Source organism: Triturus cristatus, chromosome 3_1 (genome assembly GCF_964204655.1).
Source record: "Triturus cristatus chromosome 3_1, aTriCri1.1, whole genome shotgun sequence".
Classification (NCBI taxonomy): Eukaryota; Metazoa; Chordata; class Amphibia; order Caudata; family Salamandridae; genus Triturus; species Triturus cristatus.
The window spans coordinates 360,457,820-360,479,731 of NC_140583.1; the positions used below are offsets into that span (position 1 = coordinate 360,457,820).

Below are 21,912 nucleotides of genomic sequence, written 5' to 3' on the forward strand. Positions count from 1 at the left end.
CCCTGTGATAAGCAGAACCTATATTTATAGCCTCAAATAGCTGGGGATGGGGGATGATACCTTGGAGGATCATCACGTCAAACTACAGGATGATTCTGACTGAGGCGCTTATGCGGTTATGACCTATAGGCCCCCTCACTCCTCAGATGACACCATGGTGTACCACGATGTTATCCTAAGGACAGCAAAGTATTTTCTTGTGGAGATCCTGTCAAGACCGAGTGCTCAGATCAGTACTTCCCAAATCGTAAAAGCTACAAAACAATTCAAGAACCCAGTCAAGGTATGAATCGTCACCAAAGGGTCCGAAAAAACACAATAAAAAAGCCCAGAAAAGAAGAGCAATAAGATTGCGAGTGGCTGTGATGGCAGCCTCCAACTGTAGAATGGCCAGCTCAGTAGGACTGGTCTCTCACTAAAATATATGCCACTGGAAGGGGAAAAAGCAGTTGGTTAGGCACCTGCCGGAGACATATCACAAAACTGGACAAGAACTTTTGACAGATGGCATAAGTAATTCCCGTTGGTAACACACAGTGTGCTCTGGATTCCTGCGATGCTTCCTCCAGGGAGATAAGCATTGTCGCCGCACTCTACCACGATGCACGCCTTATGGTGTCTGGATTCAAGCCAGAGGTATAGAAGCACCTCATTAATGTTGCATTCAACAGGGAACATCTCTTTGGTCCTCATGTGGACAACATGTTTGAGTAGATTAAGGACATAAATACTGCTAAAGCCATGGGTACTCTGCAGACCCAAACACCCAAATCTGTCTTTCGCAAGCAGGAGGGGGAACCAAGACTACAGTCCATCTCCAGATGAATAGTAGCAACATCAATCTTTTTTGGAAGTCCAGGCATCTAGAGCCTATTAAAGATCTGGCTACCTGGGAAACTGCACAGGCAAGGGTAGTGGTGGCTTCAGCACAGTCACTTATACCTCCAAACAGTGCCTCGCCAATCATTCGCTCTGATCACTCCACACCTCTTGGGGGCAAAATAAGGTTATTTCTTCCACAATAGGAGGAAATGACTTTCGATAAGAGGCTCCTCTCAGTTGTTTGACATGGGTGGTGGCTAGAGTTCTTCACCTCACCACCACACATACCACCTTGTCGTCACACAGCGAGTCAAGACTATTGCTGAGGAAGTGAAGACACTCCTCAATAAGTGTATCAATGAGCAAGTACCCCCTCGCTAGTGGACCAGAGTCTAACCCATGTACTTCCTCATTACCCAAAAGAACACAAATCTGAGGTCTAGCTAAGACATAAGGCCATTGAAGTGGTGCATCCTGTTGAATCACTTCTCAATTAACACCATTTAGTTCTCATTTCATGATATTTAGAAAAAAGGGAGGGGCACCCTTTAAAACAGGAACCTGGGTAAAATAGATTTAAGGACACAAATGGTCCAGATGGGTGAAATGTAGCCCTTGACTTCTTTGGCAATAGTTTCTTATAGAGTCCTTCTTTATGAACAAGTAAGGATTATTCATACCTGTAATGCATTTTATTTAGTTTCAACAAATTATTTCAATATCAAGTAACATCCAAAATTCGAATCACGGTGCTCTTATCTTTCGAGGTCGCAGTGAAAAGTGATAACGTGAATAAATAGTGCACTGGTGTTATATACAATACTATATACATGTGACTGAAAAGGATAGTATGTTGTTAATAAAGACACTTGTCTTAGGAGTATCACAGAAGATTAAAGGAAGCAGCAGAAGAATTATGACTGTAGTCCTATAACCCTAATGAGTGTTCAACTCCGTGAGTACATCATTCATTCAGCTAGTACTGAAAGTATATTAGCAGGGAGGAAAGTATCTGATTGAGATGGGTCAAGGAATGAGGATAAATAGACTTCTCCATGTGCTCCACAACAAGATCCCCACCATCTACCAGAACTTCGAACCCCAGCCCTAGCATTCAGACTTCCTCCACGCATTCACTGAATCCAACACTAACCTCTGACTTAGCACATTAGATCAGCTCACCTCCCAGGACACCACAACCGTCATAAACTCCATTCACTTTGGAGCCCCTACGTACCCCTGCCTGCACCACATTTTAAACACCAGAAGACCTAGGATCAGCAGCGAGCTCACCACCCTCTTTAACTCCTCACTAACCACGGCCACCTTTCCAGAAGACTGGAAACATGCAGAAGACTAACCGGAAGACGAGACTGAGCAGTCTTGCATCGGATCTATAGTTACGGTCCACCCGTAGGACGGACTTACACGTCCTCCTACTTGTCACACAATACGGAGCATTTGGGGAGAGCGACGGACCTGTCCTCCCCAACATGTCTCGTGGCATTTCCACGTACCACTCGTAAGAATTTAACCCGTTTCATAGACCGGGTTGGAATTATCACCGGTCCAGCGACATCTCTCACAGCCGTGTTTTCCTCTCCTACAGCCCTGAAGAATCGCGGGATAACTCCCGAGTGACGAAACGCGTGTCGGCTGGATTTACTTTCTGTATCTATTTGAGGTCACGTGATATAATCTTCAACTTGAAAGACATTCCTGATGTTGACCTTCATAATTTTGTACAAGCAATAATCTTAAATGATGGTTCTTACACTGAAATTGACATTTAAAAGAAACGTGTGCGCAGGACTTGGTTATAACATGCAGAAGACAAACCACAACTCATGAAACCATCTGCTGACACCGGTAAACTCAACCTCCCACTCCTAGCTCCCTTTCACCACCAAAGTGTGCACCAACCACAGCACTGAGACTGCCTTGGTGGGAGCCACTAATGACATCAGAGCCTTTCTCGACCGAGGAGAAACAGCAGTTATGATTCTTCTCGACCTCTCCGCAGCCTTCTACACCATATCCCACCACACTCTGATCAAATGGCTGTATCACATTGGTATCCAACGAGACGCTCTCAAGTAGATCACCTTCTTCCTCATTGGAAGAATACAGAATATCCGCCTACTACCGTTCACCTCCGAACCTAAGGACAACTGCTGTGTTACTCAAGGCTCTTCCCTCAGCCCCACTCTCTTCAACACCTACAAGACCCCCTTGGCCAACATAATCAGATGCCACAGATTAAACCTCATATCCTATTCAGACGACACCCAGTTCATTCTCGCACTCTCCGAAGACCCCACCACCATGAGAACAAGCTTCCACAGGTACATGACGAGCGTCGCTGACTGGATGAATGACACTGCCTGAAGCTCAACACAGACAAAATGGAAATGCTAGTCTTCAGCAACAATACCATCTCTTGGAATGACTCCCTGTAGCCCTCACCCAAATCAACTGACCACACCAGAAGCCTCATTATACTGCACAGCGAATTGACCATGAAGTCCCAGATCTATGCAGTCTCCAGCCTGCTTTCTTGCACTTCGCGTGTTACGAGAAAAATCTTCAAATGGCTCCTCCTGAATACCAGATGTACCCTCACTCAGGACCTAGTCGTAGGACTCTATGCTGAGACTCCAGACCTTACAGAACTCCGCTGCCAGGCTTATCCTCGATCTGCCCAGATGGACCCACAGCGCTCCTCACTTCAGGAAACTCCACTGGTTCCTTATACTGAAGAGGTGCCAATTCAAGCGGGTGATCCACGCTTACAAAGCACTGCACAACCAAGGACCAACCTACACCAACCACCACCTGAACTTCCACCAACCCACCCACGTCCCTCTCACTCTTCCCCCCCTCCCCCCCCCCCCATACATCGAAGGAAAAGCAGAAGACGCCCCTTCTCCTACCTCGTGGTGAAAACTTGAAATAACCTGCACCTCTGTTCTGGAATTCCGGAAGGCACACAAGACCTGGCAGTTCAACTGAGACGTTGAAGCCTCACGACCCTCCAGCGCCTGTATACCATCTTGGGTTATTAGTCGCTCTATACAAATTGACTGGTTGATTGATTAATTGGTCACTGCTACCAGTGCTTTATTACTGGACAACACTACCAGTTTAAAGTTCACCAATTTGTCAGCCCGAAGAGTATTTACCAAGCACTTGGCGGTGGTGGCAGGACCCCAGTGTGGAATGCTATGCCCATATTTCCATCCTTGGATAACTGTCTGATAAAGGGAAGCAGCCATCAACAATGCCTAGCACACACTTAACAGACAAGTGTCTCTGTTGTACACAGAGTTCACCATCAGTGTGAACAAGTTGCATGTCACACCTTTCCAATTCCAGCGTTACAAAGGTTGTTACCTCTTTTTCAGACATTAGGTCCCCTCACTGGATGAAAATTAAACTATTAGGGATGAAGTCTTCCTGCATAGCAATTGTGCCTCATGCAATAATGCACATGTCCACTGCAGGAGTGTTTAGCAGGGGAATGGTCAGTGAGAAGATCTAGTCTTGATGGAGCCCAGTATTCAGCAATCCCTAAAACGGTGGAACAAACATGTTCATAGGTAGGCAATTGCTCGACCCTTATGTATGTCTCCCTCCTGGGCTGCAGAGCACACCTCATCCACAGAACGGTTCAGGGTACATGGATGTAGGTACAGCAGGGTTGCCAGATATACTCCTTAGAATTGGCAGCAATCCACTTGGCTCTCAGGGCATTTTACAACCAGATTTGAGGCAATGCAATCCTCATAAAGATTGTCAACATAGTTGCCATGTTTTAAATTTGAAAACAAGGTAGGACCCGTTTGGTCCAGCTGTCGGTGCTAGCTCGGAAATGTTGGCATTGGGATATTAAGTCACATTCATTTGTAAGCGGAACATCTGCTTGCAGTGGACAACAACTTTGCTGATCTGTTCAGCTGGACACATCAAGAGATTAATCCCCAAGTTCTTCAGAAGTACTTCCAAATATGGGGCATTTCACCAGTAGGTCTGTGTACCACCATCAAATGCCAAAGCTTTTCCTCCAGGTACCCACAGTCCATGGATTAAAGTACCAGGGATGAATTGTTTAGAGGTCTTTACCTGTACTGTTCCTCTCCATCAACTGATCACCTACATAATGAGAAAAATTAGGCAAACCTCCATGACCCTCAATTTTGTCGACCCAACTTGTGTGCGACAAACAAATTGATGCTTCTGGAAATGTTAATGCATCCACACTATAAACTATCACTGAGACCCCACCTCCTGACAGCATCAGGGGTAAATCAGACATCCAAACCTCATGGAGATGAACCTATCCATCTGGCTCGAGAGGTTTGAGAATTTGATTACTTCAAACTTCCAGAGGAGTGTATGCAAATCCTGGGTAAATCATGCAAACCAACCACATGACCCTGTCAAAAGAAAAAATTCTATTACTGCTTAGGAAAACATGCAGCTTCTTAAAGTCTCAGTTGAAGATATCTGCTACTTTCTGCATCTTCAAAAGGCATGATTAGAATACACTTCTATTTCTTTATTTAGCTGAAAGGGTGGCTTACGAACAAAACCCAAAATACTTCTCCCTGTTTAAATTTCAAGGTCAAGGCTGGCAGGGAGAGACTTAAGAGCCGTTCCTCCAGGAACTAGCTCAGTCTGGAACATCAGTGTATTATTAACCAGCTTTATTGGGCCTCCTTTTGAGCCACTACTCTCTTGTGAAATGCGATCTGGCTTAAAAGTTGGCCTTTGTTGTAGTCATTACCTCACTAATTAGAATTAATGATCTGCAGACATTAACAGTAGAGGTACCTTTCATTAAGGTGCACAGCTATAGAGTGGTTTTACTAACAAACCCGATGTTTCCACAAAAGGTGGTTCCCCTTTTTATGCATTTCTTCCTAGAGACTTTGGCTTAAAGGACATTACAGACACTAGAGATCAAAGGGGCATTAGGATATTACGTTGACAGGATGAAATCCATCCGTCAAACTAATTATAAAAGGTGGCATAGCCAGATGGATCGTCAAACAGTACATGCAGTGCCAAGGGTTTGTTCCACTCATAAGAAGAAAGCTACTATGCTGTGAACCTGCGAAAAGCTGCTACAGTGTCAATAACTCACACTTTCGCGAAGCATTATTGTGTGGATATTTTGGGCCTGTCAATAGACTTTGGATAGAAAAACTGTTTAAAGTAGTTTGTGTCAAACATGTTTATCACGTGCTTGCTATCCACCGCTTTCAGATTGATGCTTCTACCTGCAGATTCCACCCATTGTGAATATCCCCAGGCACCAGATTGGATCCATATATTTTTCTCAGCTATTGCCTTGTACACGCACCTGTAGGTTGCATTGTGCGGCTACTCTTCAGGTTAGTCCTACCCAGAAGTGACGCCAGGCTACCTATAACCGTAACCTCTGCGAGTCAACGTCTGTTCCTTTATTTCCATGCCTTTCAGATGCAAATTCACAATGACCTGGTGATGCACAATACCCCGGTCAAGAAGATTGACATGGCAGGCAAGAGGGTCGCTGCATAATCTACCACACACTGTAGGATTGGAAATTCGATCGGCTAGCTCTGTCGATATTTCCACTTGGACGAGGTGGAGTCAACATCTCTTAGACCAGTACCAACATTGGGGGCAGTAAGCTAGCCTCAGAAGCCAAGATTATATCTAACACCTCTGTCCGTTGCTCCCTTGACACCAGTAATACTGTGGCTAGGGGTATTAATTCCACAGTCCTCATTCGGCACCACACTTGGCTTCATGTCTTTGGAATTAAGCCAGAGGGTTCGGCGGCTTCTTTTAAACCTTCTGTGCGACGGCGAACATCTCTTTTGACCCTTCACTTGCCTGTAGCAGTCAACATGTGGTTACAGGGTCACCAATGCCAGGAGCTGTGGTAATGGGGATTCGACGAAAGGGTCTCTTCCCCCATCCTCCCCCCAACACCACCACACCACCCCCCAAAAAAGCAGTGACTCTTGCTCGACCCCTAGAAAACACAGTATCAGCCAAGGGAGGTTGCATGGGGCCACTCCCAGTGGAAAGGAATCACCTCCAACGAATAGATCTCTCCATTATACGGCAGGTATACTGTTTAGAGCTCACTGCATGCCCACCTAACATCCTACCGCTCAGACTTACCCTCTCCACAAAACATCAGCGCCTCGGTCAAGAGGAGTTTCAGGTAATTTTCAAAGGAGCAGTTGAATATGTGCTGCTAAACCACTGCGCACAGGGGTGTATTCCTCCCAATTCCTCATACCCAAGAAAGACGGGACACTCTGGCCTATACTTGACCTCAGACATCTCAATGAGGACATTCTGACTGATCAAGAGTGTGAATAAGCAACAGTGTCTCTCCCACACTCAGACCTAAAAAGACCTTCTGCACTATTTAAGCTTCACCACCCGTAGTCACATCCCACCCTCAACTCCTCCAATTCTAGCTCTTCCTGGGTGCAGTTCTCAACACAGTCACCGGTAAAGCTTTTGCCAGTCAGGCGCTGGTCCAAGCTTTCCAACTGTTACTTCCTCTTTTTCAGCCATATCGCCACTTAAAGATCAGAACAGGGGTGAGTATTCTTGTCGTGATGGCCTCTTGTATTACCATAGTCTCCCATGCTTGATTACACCAGCATCCTCTGCGAGAATGCCTGGCGGCACAGTGGTCGCATACAGAGACTCAATGGAACAATCAAGTGTTGATTTGGGCCAACACCCGTCGCTCTCTCCACAGTGGTGGAACAGGTACAACCTGTTGTAGGATGTCGGCTACTAAACCCAGTTCGGCAGGTGACCATCACAATGGACTTTTCCTTGTGGGCTGGAGGGCACATTTGCAGCATTCGACCGTCCAGCGCTTGCGGGTGTCCCACCAACAAGGCATTCACATCAGTTACTTGGAGATGCTGGCTATCGAGCTTCCTTTATTAAGTCCAACATAAGGTAGTCCTCATCAAGACAGGCAGTATGACAGCCTTGTATTACCATCAGAAACAGGGAGGCACACACTCCGCAGCTGTCAGTGTTGTCAGAAACAATTTGGAGTTGAGTGCTCCACCACAGGATACTTCTGCTAGCTGAGTACCTCCCGGGAGCGGACAAAGGCTATACAGACATGTTCAGCAGGATGCATAACCAGTCCACAAGTGGGAACTCCACCCTCAAGTTCTTCTCCAGTACTTCTGGCACTGAGGCTTCCCAGACTTGGATCTCTTCAAAACGTCCCAAAACGCCAACTGCCAAAACTTTGCCTTCAGGTTTCCACACCCTCCGTCCATGTGCAATGCACTGTGGATGAATTGGTCAGAGGTATTTGTCTACTCTTTTCTGCCTCTTCCACTTCTTCAGTACATGGTTTGGAAGCTTCAGCAAAAATCTCTAACCCTTCTCCTGGTGACCCCCACATGGGTCAGACAACCCTGGTTCGCAATCCTTCTCGACTTGTCAGTCGTCCCTCATGGCAAAATACCTAACCGGCCAGAACCATGGTGCCATCAGGCATCCAAACTTGAGGCAGCTCAGTCTTGCCATATAGCTCCTGAAATACTAAAGTTTGGTTACCTTGATCTCACTGCAGAATGTATGTCAAAGATGCGTGGATACCCACCATGAGTGCATGCTATGCAGCCAAGGGGAAAAGGTTTGTCTTCTAAAACAGATCCACTAAAACAAGGAGTCCAAGCTGTAGTTTGCTACCTCCTCCACCCTCAAAGATCAGGTTTGGCATATGGCAGCTCTTAGTCTTTTTCACGAAACCTCCCAAAGGTTCCGCCCTATCTAAAGGGCACATAGTCAGATGGTGTAGGAGAGCAGGGTCTGCTATCCTATGGTCACCCCAAATTTTTGCTTTTTGCTTCACTGGTTTTTGACATATTGAGGCTGTGGGCCTGCTAATCAGACCCCCAGCCTGCTGTTCTCTCTACTAAATTGACACTACGCACTCTAGGTGCATAACCAATTGGAACTAGATCACCCTGTGAGCCCCCTGTACCAGTGTACACTAGGTACCCAGGGCATTGGTGTATCTAAGGCCTACCAGGGGCTGAAGCATGTATTGTGCCACCCCTGGGCTGGCCTAACAATTTGACACAACTGGCTGATCACTCAGCTGGGGTAAGTTGGTGTAACCACCTCTTACTTAGGTGTAGTATACCTATACCTAACCTTAAATGGGACACATGTTAACCTATAAGTCACTCCTGTGACAGGCCTTAACAATCCTGAAGGCAGAGTGCTTGGTTCCATGTGAGATGGTGCTTTGGCATGAGCTGAGCCTGTCTGCAGTGGTCGGAACAACTTCCTTCTACCGTTTCCAGATATCGTCATACCATATACTCTTAAGGGCATTATGAACCTCGCGGTTAAATGCTATCTTTGGTTTGGCTTTACCAAAACATGTCGAGCAAGGTGTCATACGAATTGGAATACTAACCCCTCGCCAATTCTGGGGACGGGGTTAGCATTCCACCCTTCTAGAGGGACACGACATGTACAGCACCTGAAACCCGGGTAAAATCAGACATAGCCTCAGCTCCACAAAATGGACGCTGCCACCACAGACACAAGTCTGCCCTCCTGCTGCTGGGAGTCCTTCCAGCTTGGGAGACATGGACAAAGGGTTTCCTGCCAGGGGAGGTGCGTGCACCACCCCAGACAGGATTTTGTGTATTGGTCAGGTAGGGCTTGAATAGATTCAGACATGCCTGAGGCTCACAAGGAGCCTCGGTGCATATGCCAGTTCAACCGGTCCTGGGGCACACCAGCCCCAGACCTGGGGCGAGCTGGACAAAGGATTGGGGGTGTAACCACCCCCCTTCCTGGTCCCACCCTTAGGGAGGGACCTAGCAGGTAGACCGGCCCCTAGAATCCGCTTAAAGGTAGGAGCTGTGTCTTAAGACTTCAGACATCCTGGAATCAACTTACTACAAAGAAGAAGACGGGAACTTCGACGCTCTGCTGCACAGAGGACAGAAGGAAATCTCCCCTATGGTCAGGGAGTGACCATCTTGCTAACGCAAGCACCAACCAGCTACTCGACGTCTGCTTTGCCGTCGCCTCCTGCCGGAGCCAGAGCCCGACAAGACCTGGACCTCCAGACCTCTCACAGCCCGATCCACAGTCCCTGCAAAGAAGGAACCCGTGGAGGCACCGAGACACGTGGAGCCAGCCATCTTGGAAGACCCACGACAAGCTGCAAGCGCAACAACAGAGGCTCCCTCCAAGTTGTGCTTTGGGTCCTGAGAAGCCCAACATCTCAGCCCTCCAGCATCTCCACGATCTGCGTGGGGCCCCTCTGCACCTCGACGCGCCTGCCCGGTCCCTGGCCCGTTGGCTAGTGGCCATTTTGGCGACCTACTTTGAAAACTACAACGCTGGTCTGGTTGCTCCAGACTGGCCCCTGCTGCCCTCCGAAGGAGCAGCCCCTCTGACCTTGCTGGTCAGAACCACAAGCTTTCTTCGATTCCTACGACCCCTGCTTTTGCCAAGGCTTGTTTGCTTCCTTCGAGTCGCCGACACCGCCGACAGCGAGAGCCTGCGTGGGACAGCTCGTGAACCGACTCCTGGACGTCGTCGACCTTCAGGGACCACGTGGCTGCAGAGACAAGCTACACCTCTTCGCCTGTTTGCACCCGACATCGCCTGGTACCTACCTGGTGCCACGCCGGTCACTGGCTAGTGACTGTGAACACTGTCCCCTCTGCTTACAGGTCTTCTACAACTCCGATCCACCCTTGGGTCCACCGCATCTCTTCTGGACCGACCGCCTGCAGCATCTTTGTCATCAGGCTCCATTGAACAGATAACGAAACCCGACGCACTTCGAGACCTATGCACCCGCTTCCTGTGGGTGAGGTAAAGCTGGCACTCCGGTGCACAAGTGTAGAGAAACATCTCTAGTGTCTGTGTTTTAAGTCTTAAGTTCGTAGTCCATCCAGAAGACCCTTTTAGCAGTAACTTTTGAACTTTTACGCACCCATTGAAAACCTATGGGAGCCCGCATGTAACTTTCCTCACTGCACACGCGACCCGTGGACCTCCTGGTCACTAACTGAAGTTAGCTCCTTGTAGGCCCAGCGATTCTAGAGGCCCTAGGCCTTTTCCCTTTCCTATTCGTGGTACTTATACCACAATTTTAGTATATGGTTCGAGCGGCCACCAGGGCCTATCCATATAAAGTGCAACTTCTGTATATTGTAATACTTTCTTGTTTAACGATTTGTGCTCCTGTGCTCATAAAGAGTCTAGGGGATACTTTGAGTAATAAATACATATATATTTTGAATATATATCTGTGTGGTGTCCTTTCATTGGTATAAAGGGGGGTTACATATGGTAAAACAGCTTGCTTTACATGCCAAAATGAGTTTAGCCTGAAAGACTGCTTAGCAGTCGCTACCACTAGGGCAGCAGGTCAGAAAAGGTTGACTTACAACCACACCATAAGGGTTGCTTGGCATGGTACAAGGTGGTCACTTTAATTAGTGAACAGCATATACCAGGCCCACTTCTCACAGATGGCTTGTCAAGTGTATTTATACATGCTACACTAAAGCCAAAAGACTACTGTCTGACCACATTTTGCCTGCAAAAAGGGTGCTTTTATGGCCTTTCTTCGCAACATCCATACAGCTGACATAGGTAAAGCAGCTACTTGGCCCTCTCCACCAACATTCACCAAACACTATTGTGTGGATATCTTAGCACACCAACAAGTACAGGTTGGCCAAACTGGGCTACAGACTCTTTTTCAGTCTTCTGCACATTACCATAGGAGGAGTCACTATACCTAGTGGTTCGAAATACTTCTTTGAAGAAAAACAAGCCCAATACTGTATGGCAGGAGTATGCAGAACATGTGAGTCTACAGCTCTACATGCCATGAATAGATGCTTACGGGGGAAGTAACATTATTTTTGGGCTTCGAAGAGGCCAGTGGCCTGGACACATCCCCTGATAATGGCCTCAACACTCTGTGGGGCTCATCCACTGAGGAATCTACTTCCATTGTCATGCTGCTCAGTAGCGCGACAGAGGTCCTAACCCCCAGCTACCTCCAGTAGAGGTCAAAACACGTCTTCATAAGTCCTGCAATCGGAGCATATCTTCTTAGAGCCTCTCTTCCGTTTTAATGAACCCTCACGTACAGCGTCAATAGGCACATTGCTAGGAGACGTAGACCAGATCCGGGGGACCCATCTTTCCTCCACCAGCATCCCACTCCTGTAATTCGCATGGGACATGCTTCAACTAGGAGGTTGAAATCTAAATCCTTCCCAACTATACATACAGACACTTCATATACTTGGATGCCTTTGGGAAAAAAAATTCTTCTGCCAGCCTCTCCCTCAGATCGGTGAACTCAATTTGCTGCCTGGAGTGCTACTCGCACTTGTGGGACATTGCAAAAGATATCTTGCCTGTGGGCCCTGATTACCTCTGAGCTAATCTGCAGCAGACCCTTCAAGATGGCCAAGACACAGCAAAATGTCATTTGGTCAGGCCTGAACTCTACCTGCTTTTTGGGTAGGGCAGTTGGGTCCAGCGTGGTTCTGCAGTGCCATTCGGTGATCTGATCCATGAGCCTCTGCATGTGATTTCAAAGCATCACTCTTGAACATGCCATTCAGGGGCACCCATTTCTTTGGAGACATGGCAGAGTCAGCCATGGAGCACTTTAAGGAGAGAAACTGCAGCCCGCTTATTCTTCCTTTAAGAGCTGCTGTAGCTGGTTCCCCAACAAGATTTCCTTTTTGGAGGCTTCAGAAGAGGCATCCAATAAAGGCAGCACCAAAATCTGCCTCATCAACAACAGACCTCTCAACCATTTCATGATGAAGATCGGGGATCCAGCCAAGAGCGTCCATGTCCTTTATTGCAATGCACTACTCAATCCACGTCTCACCCACTGCTGCAAAGCCCCTTTAGTTTGCTCTCAGTGGCACATAATCACCCATTTGAAGGAAGGATGAGTTAATTCCTCCTCTGGTGGAAAAGCATCACATCAAACCGATAGGTGCTTCAAATTGCCCAGAATGGTTAAGCCATACACTTCTATCCACCCCTCCAAACATGCCACCTACATCACACAAGCTACTGGAATAACACTTGCCCATTCTATGGTTGGAAGTTCAGACTCTTGGACAACCTAGCAACAGAAAGGGTGCTAGCTTTAGAAATCGCCACTGGTTGCTACTCCTGTTACTTTCTGATGCCAAAAAAGGATGTAAGACTGCTGTATATTAGAAATCCGCCCTTTGAATGTTTCCTCAAAATGGACATGTTCAAGATGCTCACTCTAGCACAATTTCTGCTCTGGCTCCATACTAATGGTTGGTATTATTGAGTTTACAGAATGCCTATCTTCAGATCCCCATCCTTTAAACCCAGGGGTATTCTCTTTAGTTTCAAGCAGGCCACAAATGCTTATTTTTTCTTGCTCTTTTTTTTACCTCACCAGCACCCCTCTGGTGTTTGCAAAAGTGATGATGGTGGTTTCTGCGCGTCTTCGGAGGTTGTGAATACCAGTCGTCCCATACCGCAAAGACTGGTTGCTGAAAGCAGGCTTACCTCAATCAGTAGTGATCCACTTTCAGGCAAGGCCAGCCTGTTAGCATCACTGGATTTCTCCATCAGTGTGCTGAAGTAACATCTTAGTTCTTGTTAGAGGCACCCATTCATTAGAGCTATCCTGGATATGGTAGTCTTCTGTGCCTTGCCTCTGCCTCAACAAGAGTCCATGACATTATGGATATGATTCGGATTTGTCAACATTTGACCTGGGTCTCAGTGAGAGTGGCTCTGGTACTTCGTGGCCTCCTGCTGGTGGACCACACAGTGTGGCACATGCAGTCTTTTCAGTGGGATCTGAAGTCTCAGTCGGCTTAGCAGCAGAAAACCTGCCAGATTCCATCCCGATATTGGAGGAGACTGTGAATGACCTCCAGTGTTGTCTGCTAGACCCCAGTTGGAATGGTGGCAGACCCCCTACCTACCCCACACACAGCCAAAAGTTGTGATGGATGCATTGTTGCTAGGTTGAGGCAGGCCATATGAGAGAGGTAGAGCTTAGAGGACTCTGGGCTCCATCTGAAACCTGTCTCTACAGTTGTCTGTTGGCGTTGTGGGCATTAAGTCTTCTTTCTGACCATTAAAGGGGAACGGGTGCAGGTCCTCATGGACAACACCTTTGCCATATTGTTCTACAACAAGTAGGGCACAGTGGGGTTGTTGGTCCTGTGTCAGGAGGCTCCACACCTTTGAAAATGCCTAAGTTGTTAGTGCATTTCGTTGACCACTCAACATCTGGCATGATCTTTAAACACCAGTGCAGAATTAACTCAGCCGACGTTGCCTAGCAGATCATCTTATTGGCTCTGGATTGGCCCAGGAGAGTGTGGTACCCAAAACCTTTAACTTTGACCCGAGATAGTGAATGTATTCCTAGCAGCCAGGCATCCTTCCACCAAAACAGCTTATGCTGAATGCTGGGAGAGGTTCATAGCCCAGTTGTCTGATGCCCTTCTTTTTTCTTATTCTTAGCATAGCAAGGCCTTCCTCTGGCTAGTGGTAGTCTGATCAGCCATCTCGGTTTAAATTACCTGTTGTCCTGTTGACCCTTGTCCCTGCTTCATGCCCCCTCGCCCGTTTTTCCCGCTCTCCAGTCCCCCACTCCCCGCCGCTGCTCCCCTGCGGCCCCGCCCCCTTTTTCTTCTGTACACCCATTCGCCGCCCTGCTCCCGCCTCCCAGCTGCTCCTCCCTCCCACTTGGCCATTTATGGCGGAGTCCACGTAGTGGTGAGCTGTGACCCTTGTCCCTGCTTCAGGGCCGGTCGCTCCACACACTGCGTGACTCCCCGTGAGTGTGCCAGCCCTCACCGCTGCTGCCTCGAGTTCGCCGCTACCTGCAGCTGAGCTTGTGTTCCCTCCCGAGACGGTTTCCTCCCGTGTTCTTGCCGCCGCCCCGCTAAGTATTGTGATTTTGCTACGTATTGTACTCTGTACTGTGGTCTTGGTTGTTGTATTTTGCCTGTCTCTGTGCCCGCTGTCTGCCCGTCTTTAGCCCAGCCCCCACGCCCGTTTTCCCCGCTCTCCTGTCCCCCACTCCCCGCCGCTGCTCCCCTGCTGCCCCGCCCCCTTTTTCTTCTGTACACCCATTCGCCGCCCCGCTCCCGCCTCCCAGCTGCTCCTCCCTTCCACTTCGCCATTTATGGCGGAGTCCACGGGCACGCGCAGCGAGCACGCGCAGCGGGCGCGCCGATTGCGCTCCGAAGGCGCGCCAAAGGTAAGCCCGTCTACGCCCGTCCGCGCCTGGGCCACGCCCAGCGCCAGGACCCCTGGCGCCCGTGGATGCCAGCCCACACGACGGACTTACGACACCGCCACCCTCTACGCACTCAACACCGGACGGGACCCCGCCTGCTACCGAGCCACCCCGAAACGCGCCCACGGACCCTTCACCTGCCAAACCTGCAAGTTCTCCTGCCTCCGGACCTGCACCGCACCCGCCAAGCCGAACTCCAGCAACAACCACCTCAAGTGCATCCTGCTCAACACCCGCTCCGTCCACAGACACACCGTCGAACTCTGGAACCTCCTTGACACAACATCACCAGAAGTCACCTTCCTCACGGAAACCTGGATGAACGCCTCCTCCGCGCCGGACATCGCCATAGCCATCCCGGATGGATACAAGATCACCCGGAGGGACCGCATCAACTAGACCAGAGGAGGCATCGCCATCGTACACAAGACCACCATCCACAGCACGACCAACTCCGACGACACCCTCACAGCCGCCGAGCACCTCCACTTCCAGATAGACACCGACCCAAAGACCACCCTCAGAGGCACCCTCCTCTAAAGACCCCCGGGACCACGCACACAATTCAGCGAAGACATCGCAGACTTCATCAGCCCGCACGCCCTCCCCTCCGCTGACTACATCCTCCTAGGGGACCTCAACTTCCACCTGGAGAACAACAACGACAACAACACCACCACCCTGCTGGACAACCTTGCCAACCTCGGACTCAAGCAACTGGTCAACACCCCCACCCACTACGCCGGCCACACGCTTGACCCCGTCTTCTCTTCCAGCAAACACGTCTACTTCAGTCACTCCACCGAACTCCACTGGACGACCCACAGCTGCGTCCACTTCAGCTTCAGAAGAACAACGACCCACCACCACCCGCAACAGGTTCCTCGCTGGAGCAAGATCACCACCGAGCAGCTCACCACCTCCCTCAGCCAGAACCCACCCGCCAGCACAACGGACCCCAACGAAGCAGCCAGCAACCTCACACAGTGGCTGACCGCCTGCGCCGACGACCTTGCACCACTGAAGAAACATCCCAGCAGACCCGGCAACAAGAAGGCCCCCTGGTTCACTGACGAACTCAAGGACTCCAAGAAGAACTGCCGCACCCTCGAGAAGGCCTGGCGCCACAACCAGACCACAGACTACATGACCGCCCTCAAGCACGCCACCCGCAAGCACCACCAGCTGATCCGCACCACCAAGAAGACAGCATTTAAAGAAAGACTGGACAACAACGCCCAGAACAGCAAGGAGCTCTTCAGCATCGTCAAAGAGCTCTCCAACCCCAGCGCCGGAAACGACATCACTCCTTCACAAGACCTCTGCGACTCACTCGCCTCGTTCTTCCACCGCAAGATCACCGACATACACAACAGCTTCGGCGCACCAACCACGCACCCAACCGCCGAACCAACGCCCCCCACCACCACCCTCTGTGCCTGGACCCCGGTCAGCACCGAAGACACCACCCGCACGATGAACACCATCCACTCCGGATCTCCAACTGACCCCTGCCCCCACCACGTCTTCAACAAGGCCGACTCCATCATCGCACCCCAACTTCGGGACATCATCAACACCTCCTTCCACACCGCCACCTTCCCGGAGAGCTGGAAGCACGCCGAGCTCAGCGCCCTCCTGAAGAAACCAACAGCGGACCCCACCGACCTCAAAAACTTCCGCCCCATCTCGCTCCTCCCCTTTCCTGCCAAAGTCATCGAGAAGACCGTCAACAGACAGCTCGCCGCCTTCCTCGAGACGAACGGATCCCTCGACCCCTCGCAGTCCGGTTTTCGAGCAAACCACAGCACCGAGACCGCACTGATCGCAGCCACCGATGACATCACATCCCTGCTCGACCACTGCGAAACAGCGGCCATCATCCTCCTGGACCTCTCTGCAGTGTTCGACACTGTCTGCCACTACACCTTAGTACAGTGCCTCAGCAACATCGGGATCCAAGAGAAGGCACTGAAGTGGATCATCTCGTTCCTCGCCGGAAGAACCCAGAGAGTCCGCCTCCCCCCGTTCAGATCCGACGCCACCGAAGTCCTCTGCGGCGTACCACAAGGATCATCACTCAGCCCGACCCTCTTCAACATCTACATGAGCCCCCTCGCAGCCATCGCACGCCAACACAACCTCAACATCATCTCCTATGCTGACGACACCCAGCTGATCCTCTCCCTCACCAACGACCCCGCCTCCGCCAAAACCAGCCTCCAGGAAGGGATGAAAGACGTCGCCGAATGGATGAAGAACAGCCGCCTGAAACTGAACTCAGACAAGACGGAAGTCATCATCCTGGGATCATCGCCCTCCGCCTGGGACGACTCCTGGTGGCCCCCTGCCCTGGGCACCACTCCCGAGCCAACGGACCACGCACGCAACCAGGGCTTCATCCTGGACTCCTCCCTCTCGATGACCAGACAAGTCAACGCCGTTTCATCATCATGCTTCAACACCCTGCGCATGCTCCGTAAGATCTTCCGATGGATCCCCACCGAAACCAGGAGGACGGTCACCCAGGCACTCGTCACCAGCCGACTGGACTACGGGAACACCCTCTACGCCGGAACCACAGCCAAACTTCAGAAAAAACTCCCAACGCATCCAGAACGCCTCCGCACAACTCGTCCTGGACATCCCTCGACACAGCCACATCTCCGGCCACCTGAGAGACCTGCACTGGCTCCCCGTCAGCAAGAGGATCACGTTCAGGCTCCTCACCCACGCACACAAGGCTCTCCACGACCTGGGCCCCATGTACCTCAACAACCGCCTGACCTTCTACACGCCCACCCGCCAGCTACGATCGACCAGCCTCGCCCTCGCCGCCGTACCACGCATCCGCAGAGCCACCGCCGGAGAAAGATCCTTCTCGTACCTGGCAGTCAAGACGTGGAACTCCCTCCGCACCCACCTTCGGCTGACCCAGGACCATCTCTCCTTCAGGAAGCAACTCAAGACCTGGCTCTTCGAGCAGTAGCGGACCCCTCTCCCCCAGTGCCTTGAGACCCTCCGGGTGAGTAGCGCGCTATACAAATGCTATGATTGATTGATTGATTGTTGTGATGCGTTTTTTAAAAGTGCCACATGTTGCTGCCGAAACATTTTGTGATGCCTCAGTGGGATCCGAATTTGGTTCTCACATTTCTGATGTAATCCCTATTGATCACAAGAAAAAGAGATAGGGACCCAGACACCAAAGGAGAAGGGTACCAAAAACGACCTTAGTCACAAAAGAGCCCCCTTTGGGTAGACCACCATGCATATAAACACACTTACGCTAGGAATCCTATGCCAATGCACTCAAAGGTATTTAAAATCCTGAAAACTGAGTTCCTCATTGCTATTAAGTCAGTTCTTTGCATGTGTAATCTACAATCTCTGTCCGGTAGCCATGTATCATGTTTTTTCTGGACAAATTAGTGCAAAGGGCTTGCCTAGCGGTCTTACCAAAAGTTGTGATGCCTTTTCATGTTGCACAGTTTATCACTGCTGCTGTTCTTTGATTGACCGCAAACATTCAAGGAGGAAGAAAGACTCTTGCTTGGACCCAAAGAGAGTTTTAAACCTCTATATCCATCACATCAAGAGCTGTCAGGTGGACGATCAACGCATCTCTGGGACAAAGAAGAGAATAACGGTGTATAAACAGACTATTAGTTGGACTGTGCATTTTATAAAGATCTGCTATAGATTAGCCCAGAAACAGCCTCTGGAAGGTCTGTAGGTGCATTTGAACAGGTCCTGGGCTGCCACCACCACACTGTAACTTGCTGTTAGGAGTTCTTGTGTTGGACATCTGTCAGGCTGCTGCATGGATATCCATTCACATGTTCATGAGGCACTATTGTCTGGATACCTTGGATGGTATGAGGGCAGGACTACTTGGTCTAAGCCAGTCCACAGACCCACCACCTGGGAAGGTACTGCTTTGATATCGATTACCACGGTACCTTTGATAATGCTCTTTCTGATGGATACTCTTATCTGACTGCAGATTCTTCACCAACCCTCCTTGCTCCCTGTTCGATGGTATAGGTTTTATTTTCTACATCTAAAAAGGTTCCTTTTAGAGATCTGCACACTGTCAAATTGGATTAATAAGGGCTCTACACCAGACGTTGACACAATGAAGTGCCGGTTATAGTTGGCCGTGACATAAATTCCATAGCCAGATGAAACTGATGCGGCGTCGCACAACGCCACGTAAAGGAGTCTATGAGAAAAATCTCCAGATTCTGTCTTCTGTGGGTATTCACAAGGTGAGGAAACAGAGCAATACCGAAGAGAAGTAACTTATTTTTCAGGAGCTACAGGTTTATAGTCTATGCAGAGCATGTGTATCTACAGCACCACATGCTACAAATGGAAAAAGATACACTGTAACCATCTGTAGCATGTAGTGCTGTAGGTTTAAACACAGTCCCTTATCCCCAGAATTGTGACCAATGATTCAGACTATTTTCACATTTTCCGTTGGTTCTCGCATTGTACAATAAATATGGTCTGCCCAGCTACTCAACTATCCATATTACTCACCCGCTGGGGTAAATTCAATGTTATGGTAGACTCTTTGTGCCAGTGCTTTGTGGGCTCAGGTAGGTTTCCCAAGGTTTAAGTTCCAAGACTTCTTCAGAGAAGAAAGACTTGAAAATATTCACGCCAACACTAGATAACAGTCTGCATCACTATAAACTGTTGGGTACAGAGTGAGTAACACTTTCCTTACTGTTGCAGATTAATGTTACTTGCATTCACTAATGTTCATGTATCTTGCACATTCATTGTGCGTGTATTACATCTTCCCCTTTAGATATCTATGTTTGGTAACTCTTTTTTTAAGCATGTGTAAGACATTCATTATGTTGACAACTACAAGTAACTCATTGCTCCCCACTAGTTACTTAAAAGAAATAGGAGTGCAAATATAGCTGCGTTTGAGTACTTTATTGTTGGAAACCTATTTTATAATATAACCATTCAATGCATAGTTAAGTTATTTTACTATGGATCTGGAGTAATCTTTTCTTATTCTGCAATAGGCCTAAGACTGAGGCTTCAATTGAAAAGAAACTACTGAATGTTGAGGTAAGAGGTAATGTGATTGCATGTACCAGGTTTGAAAATATGTTGATAGGAGCGTGTTGTGGCCACTGTTAGACAGTATGAGACTCCACACCACCACACATCCACCTTGATAATATTTTACAAATGAATGTTGCCGGTTTATTTCGAAGCTGATAGCTAGTTCAGGGCATGGAGTGTTTGTGATTGCATACACCCACACTGTGATAAGCATTGGAAAATGTAGATGTGTTATTTGTGCATATATATACTTGGATCAAGCATGGTCTCCAGCATTGCCTGAACCAAGCTTGATTGCTACCGTGTCCTGTCTAAGGCCAGTGTCAATAGAGTAACTGCTTCAGTTCCACCACTTGTGCTAAGAGATTTTGCCATGCAAGTACCCTTTTTGGGTCATGATATTTTGTCATAGGAACAGGTTTACTCAATTTGTGCAAATAGGCATTTCTAATGGATACATCCACCTGTGGATTGCTCATTTTTGTATATCCCATTGCGCCAGCATTCCACTGAAACTTTTCTTTACAGCTCTCTCATGTTGAGGAGGATGTCATAATGCCACGGCTCCGCACATGACTCCGCGTGAAGACATCGGAGCCATAAGAAGCCCTCGTCGGCATGATGACGGCAGTTCACTTTTTTCCGCACCTTCGATGCGAAACAATTTTTTCTAGGCTCTCTATAGTACTATGAATTCTTGTGACATTTTTGCCTCAAAATAGCTAGGTTGTTGCATGTGAAGAATATTGCCTCAGAGGAAGTCTGTATTCAAGCCTTGCAGGGAATGTAAGTCAAATGTTGATCACAGTCCCTTACAACGACTGTCTTAAGTTCGGAACACAACGTCAACGCCTGTTATTGCCAAAGAGAGGGAGGGAAAGCTTTTTATGGCCAAGGCGAGAAAGGAAAAGACAAGATGTCAGGTCTCTTTCTTGGTCGAAGTCGCCGTCTCCCCACTCTTCCAAGTCGTCCTAGAGAAAGCATAAGAAGTAACATTATGGTTCCCGACGCCGTTCTTCGAGAGAACTCGCCAAAGTCATGTGTCCCAGAGTTTCAAAGACTCATGAAGGCAGAGATAAGACTCCATCTCCGGAGGTTGCTCCGGTGTCACCCTTGCGTTCTAGGTCCTTGACTCCACCTGGACACCCTGATTCGGAGACTGTTCGTGATGCAGTTTTGCCACCACCTATGCCTACTAGACAGGAGCAGAAGTACCTGGTGTTTTTGACTCCGGGGTCTGACCCGTCGAGTTTACTGAATGCTATGTATAGCATTTTCAGTAGAACGTTGGCTCCTTCTGATGCACCTGCGGGCCTCATGGGTCCACTATTACTCCTTGGGTGCTTTTCTGGCATACTATTAGCAGACGCCGTTCCTGTCATTTATTATGATGGCCCAGGTTTCCTGGTCTCCTCCAGCACCGAGAAGAGCTACGCCATTACCAATGCAAGAGGTTTGCCAAGAGTCTCCAGCGCTGGTTGAATCTCCAGCGTCAATTGGATCCGTGCCAACATAATGCCGCTTCACTCTGGTGTAGCTGACTTCTACTGATCAGGTGGTTGAGTATCCTGCACAGTTGGCGATGCGAGTATTGCATTCAGTGATGTTATGGTCAAGTATAGGTCTCGGAGAGAGGC

At 49.1% G+C, this 21,912-nt stretch overlaps 1 protein-coding gene across 11 annotated transcripts in view; it reads left to right on the forward strand.

Annotated features, from left to right (window-relative positions):
• Positions 1-21,912, forward strand: part of ZNF280D (zinc finger protein 280D) — an 896,727-nt gene that overhangs the window by 724,607 nt on the left and 150,208 nt on the right. For all 11 annotated transcript variants that reach the window (XM_085644120.1, XM_085644117.1, XM_085644119.1 and 8 more), the window contains one exon: positions 20,233-20,278. In XM_085644120.1, coding sequence (XP_085500246.1) covers positions 20,233-20,278 — 46 coding nt within the window. The remainder of the gene's footprint in view (positions 1-20,232; positions 20,279-21,912) is intronic.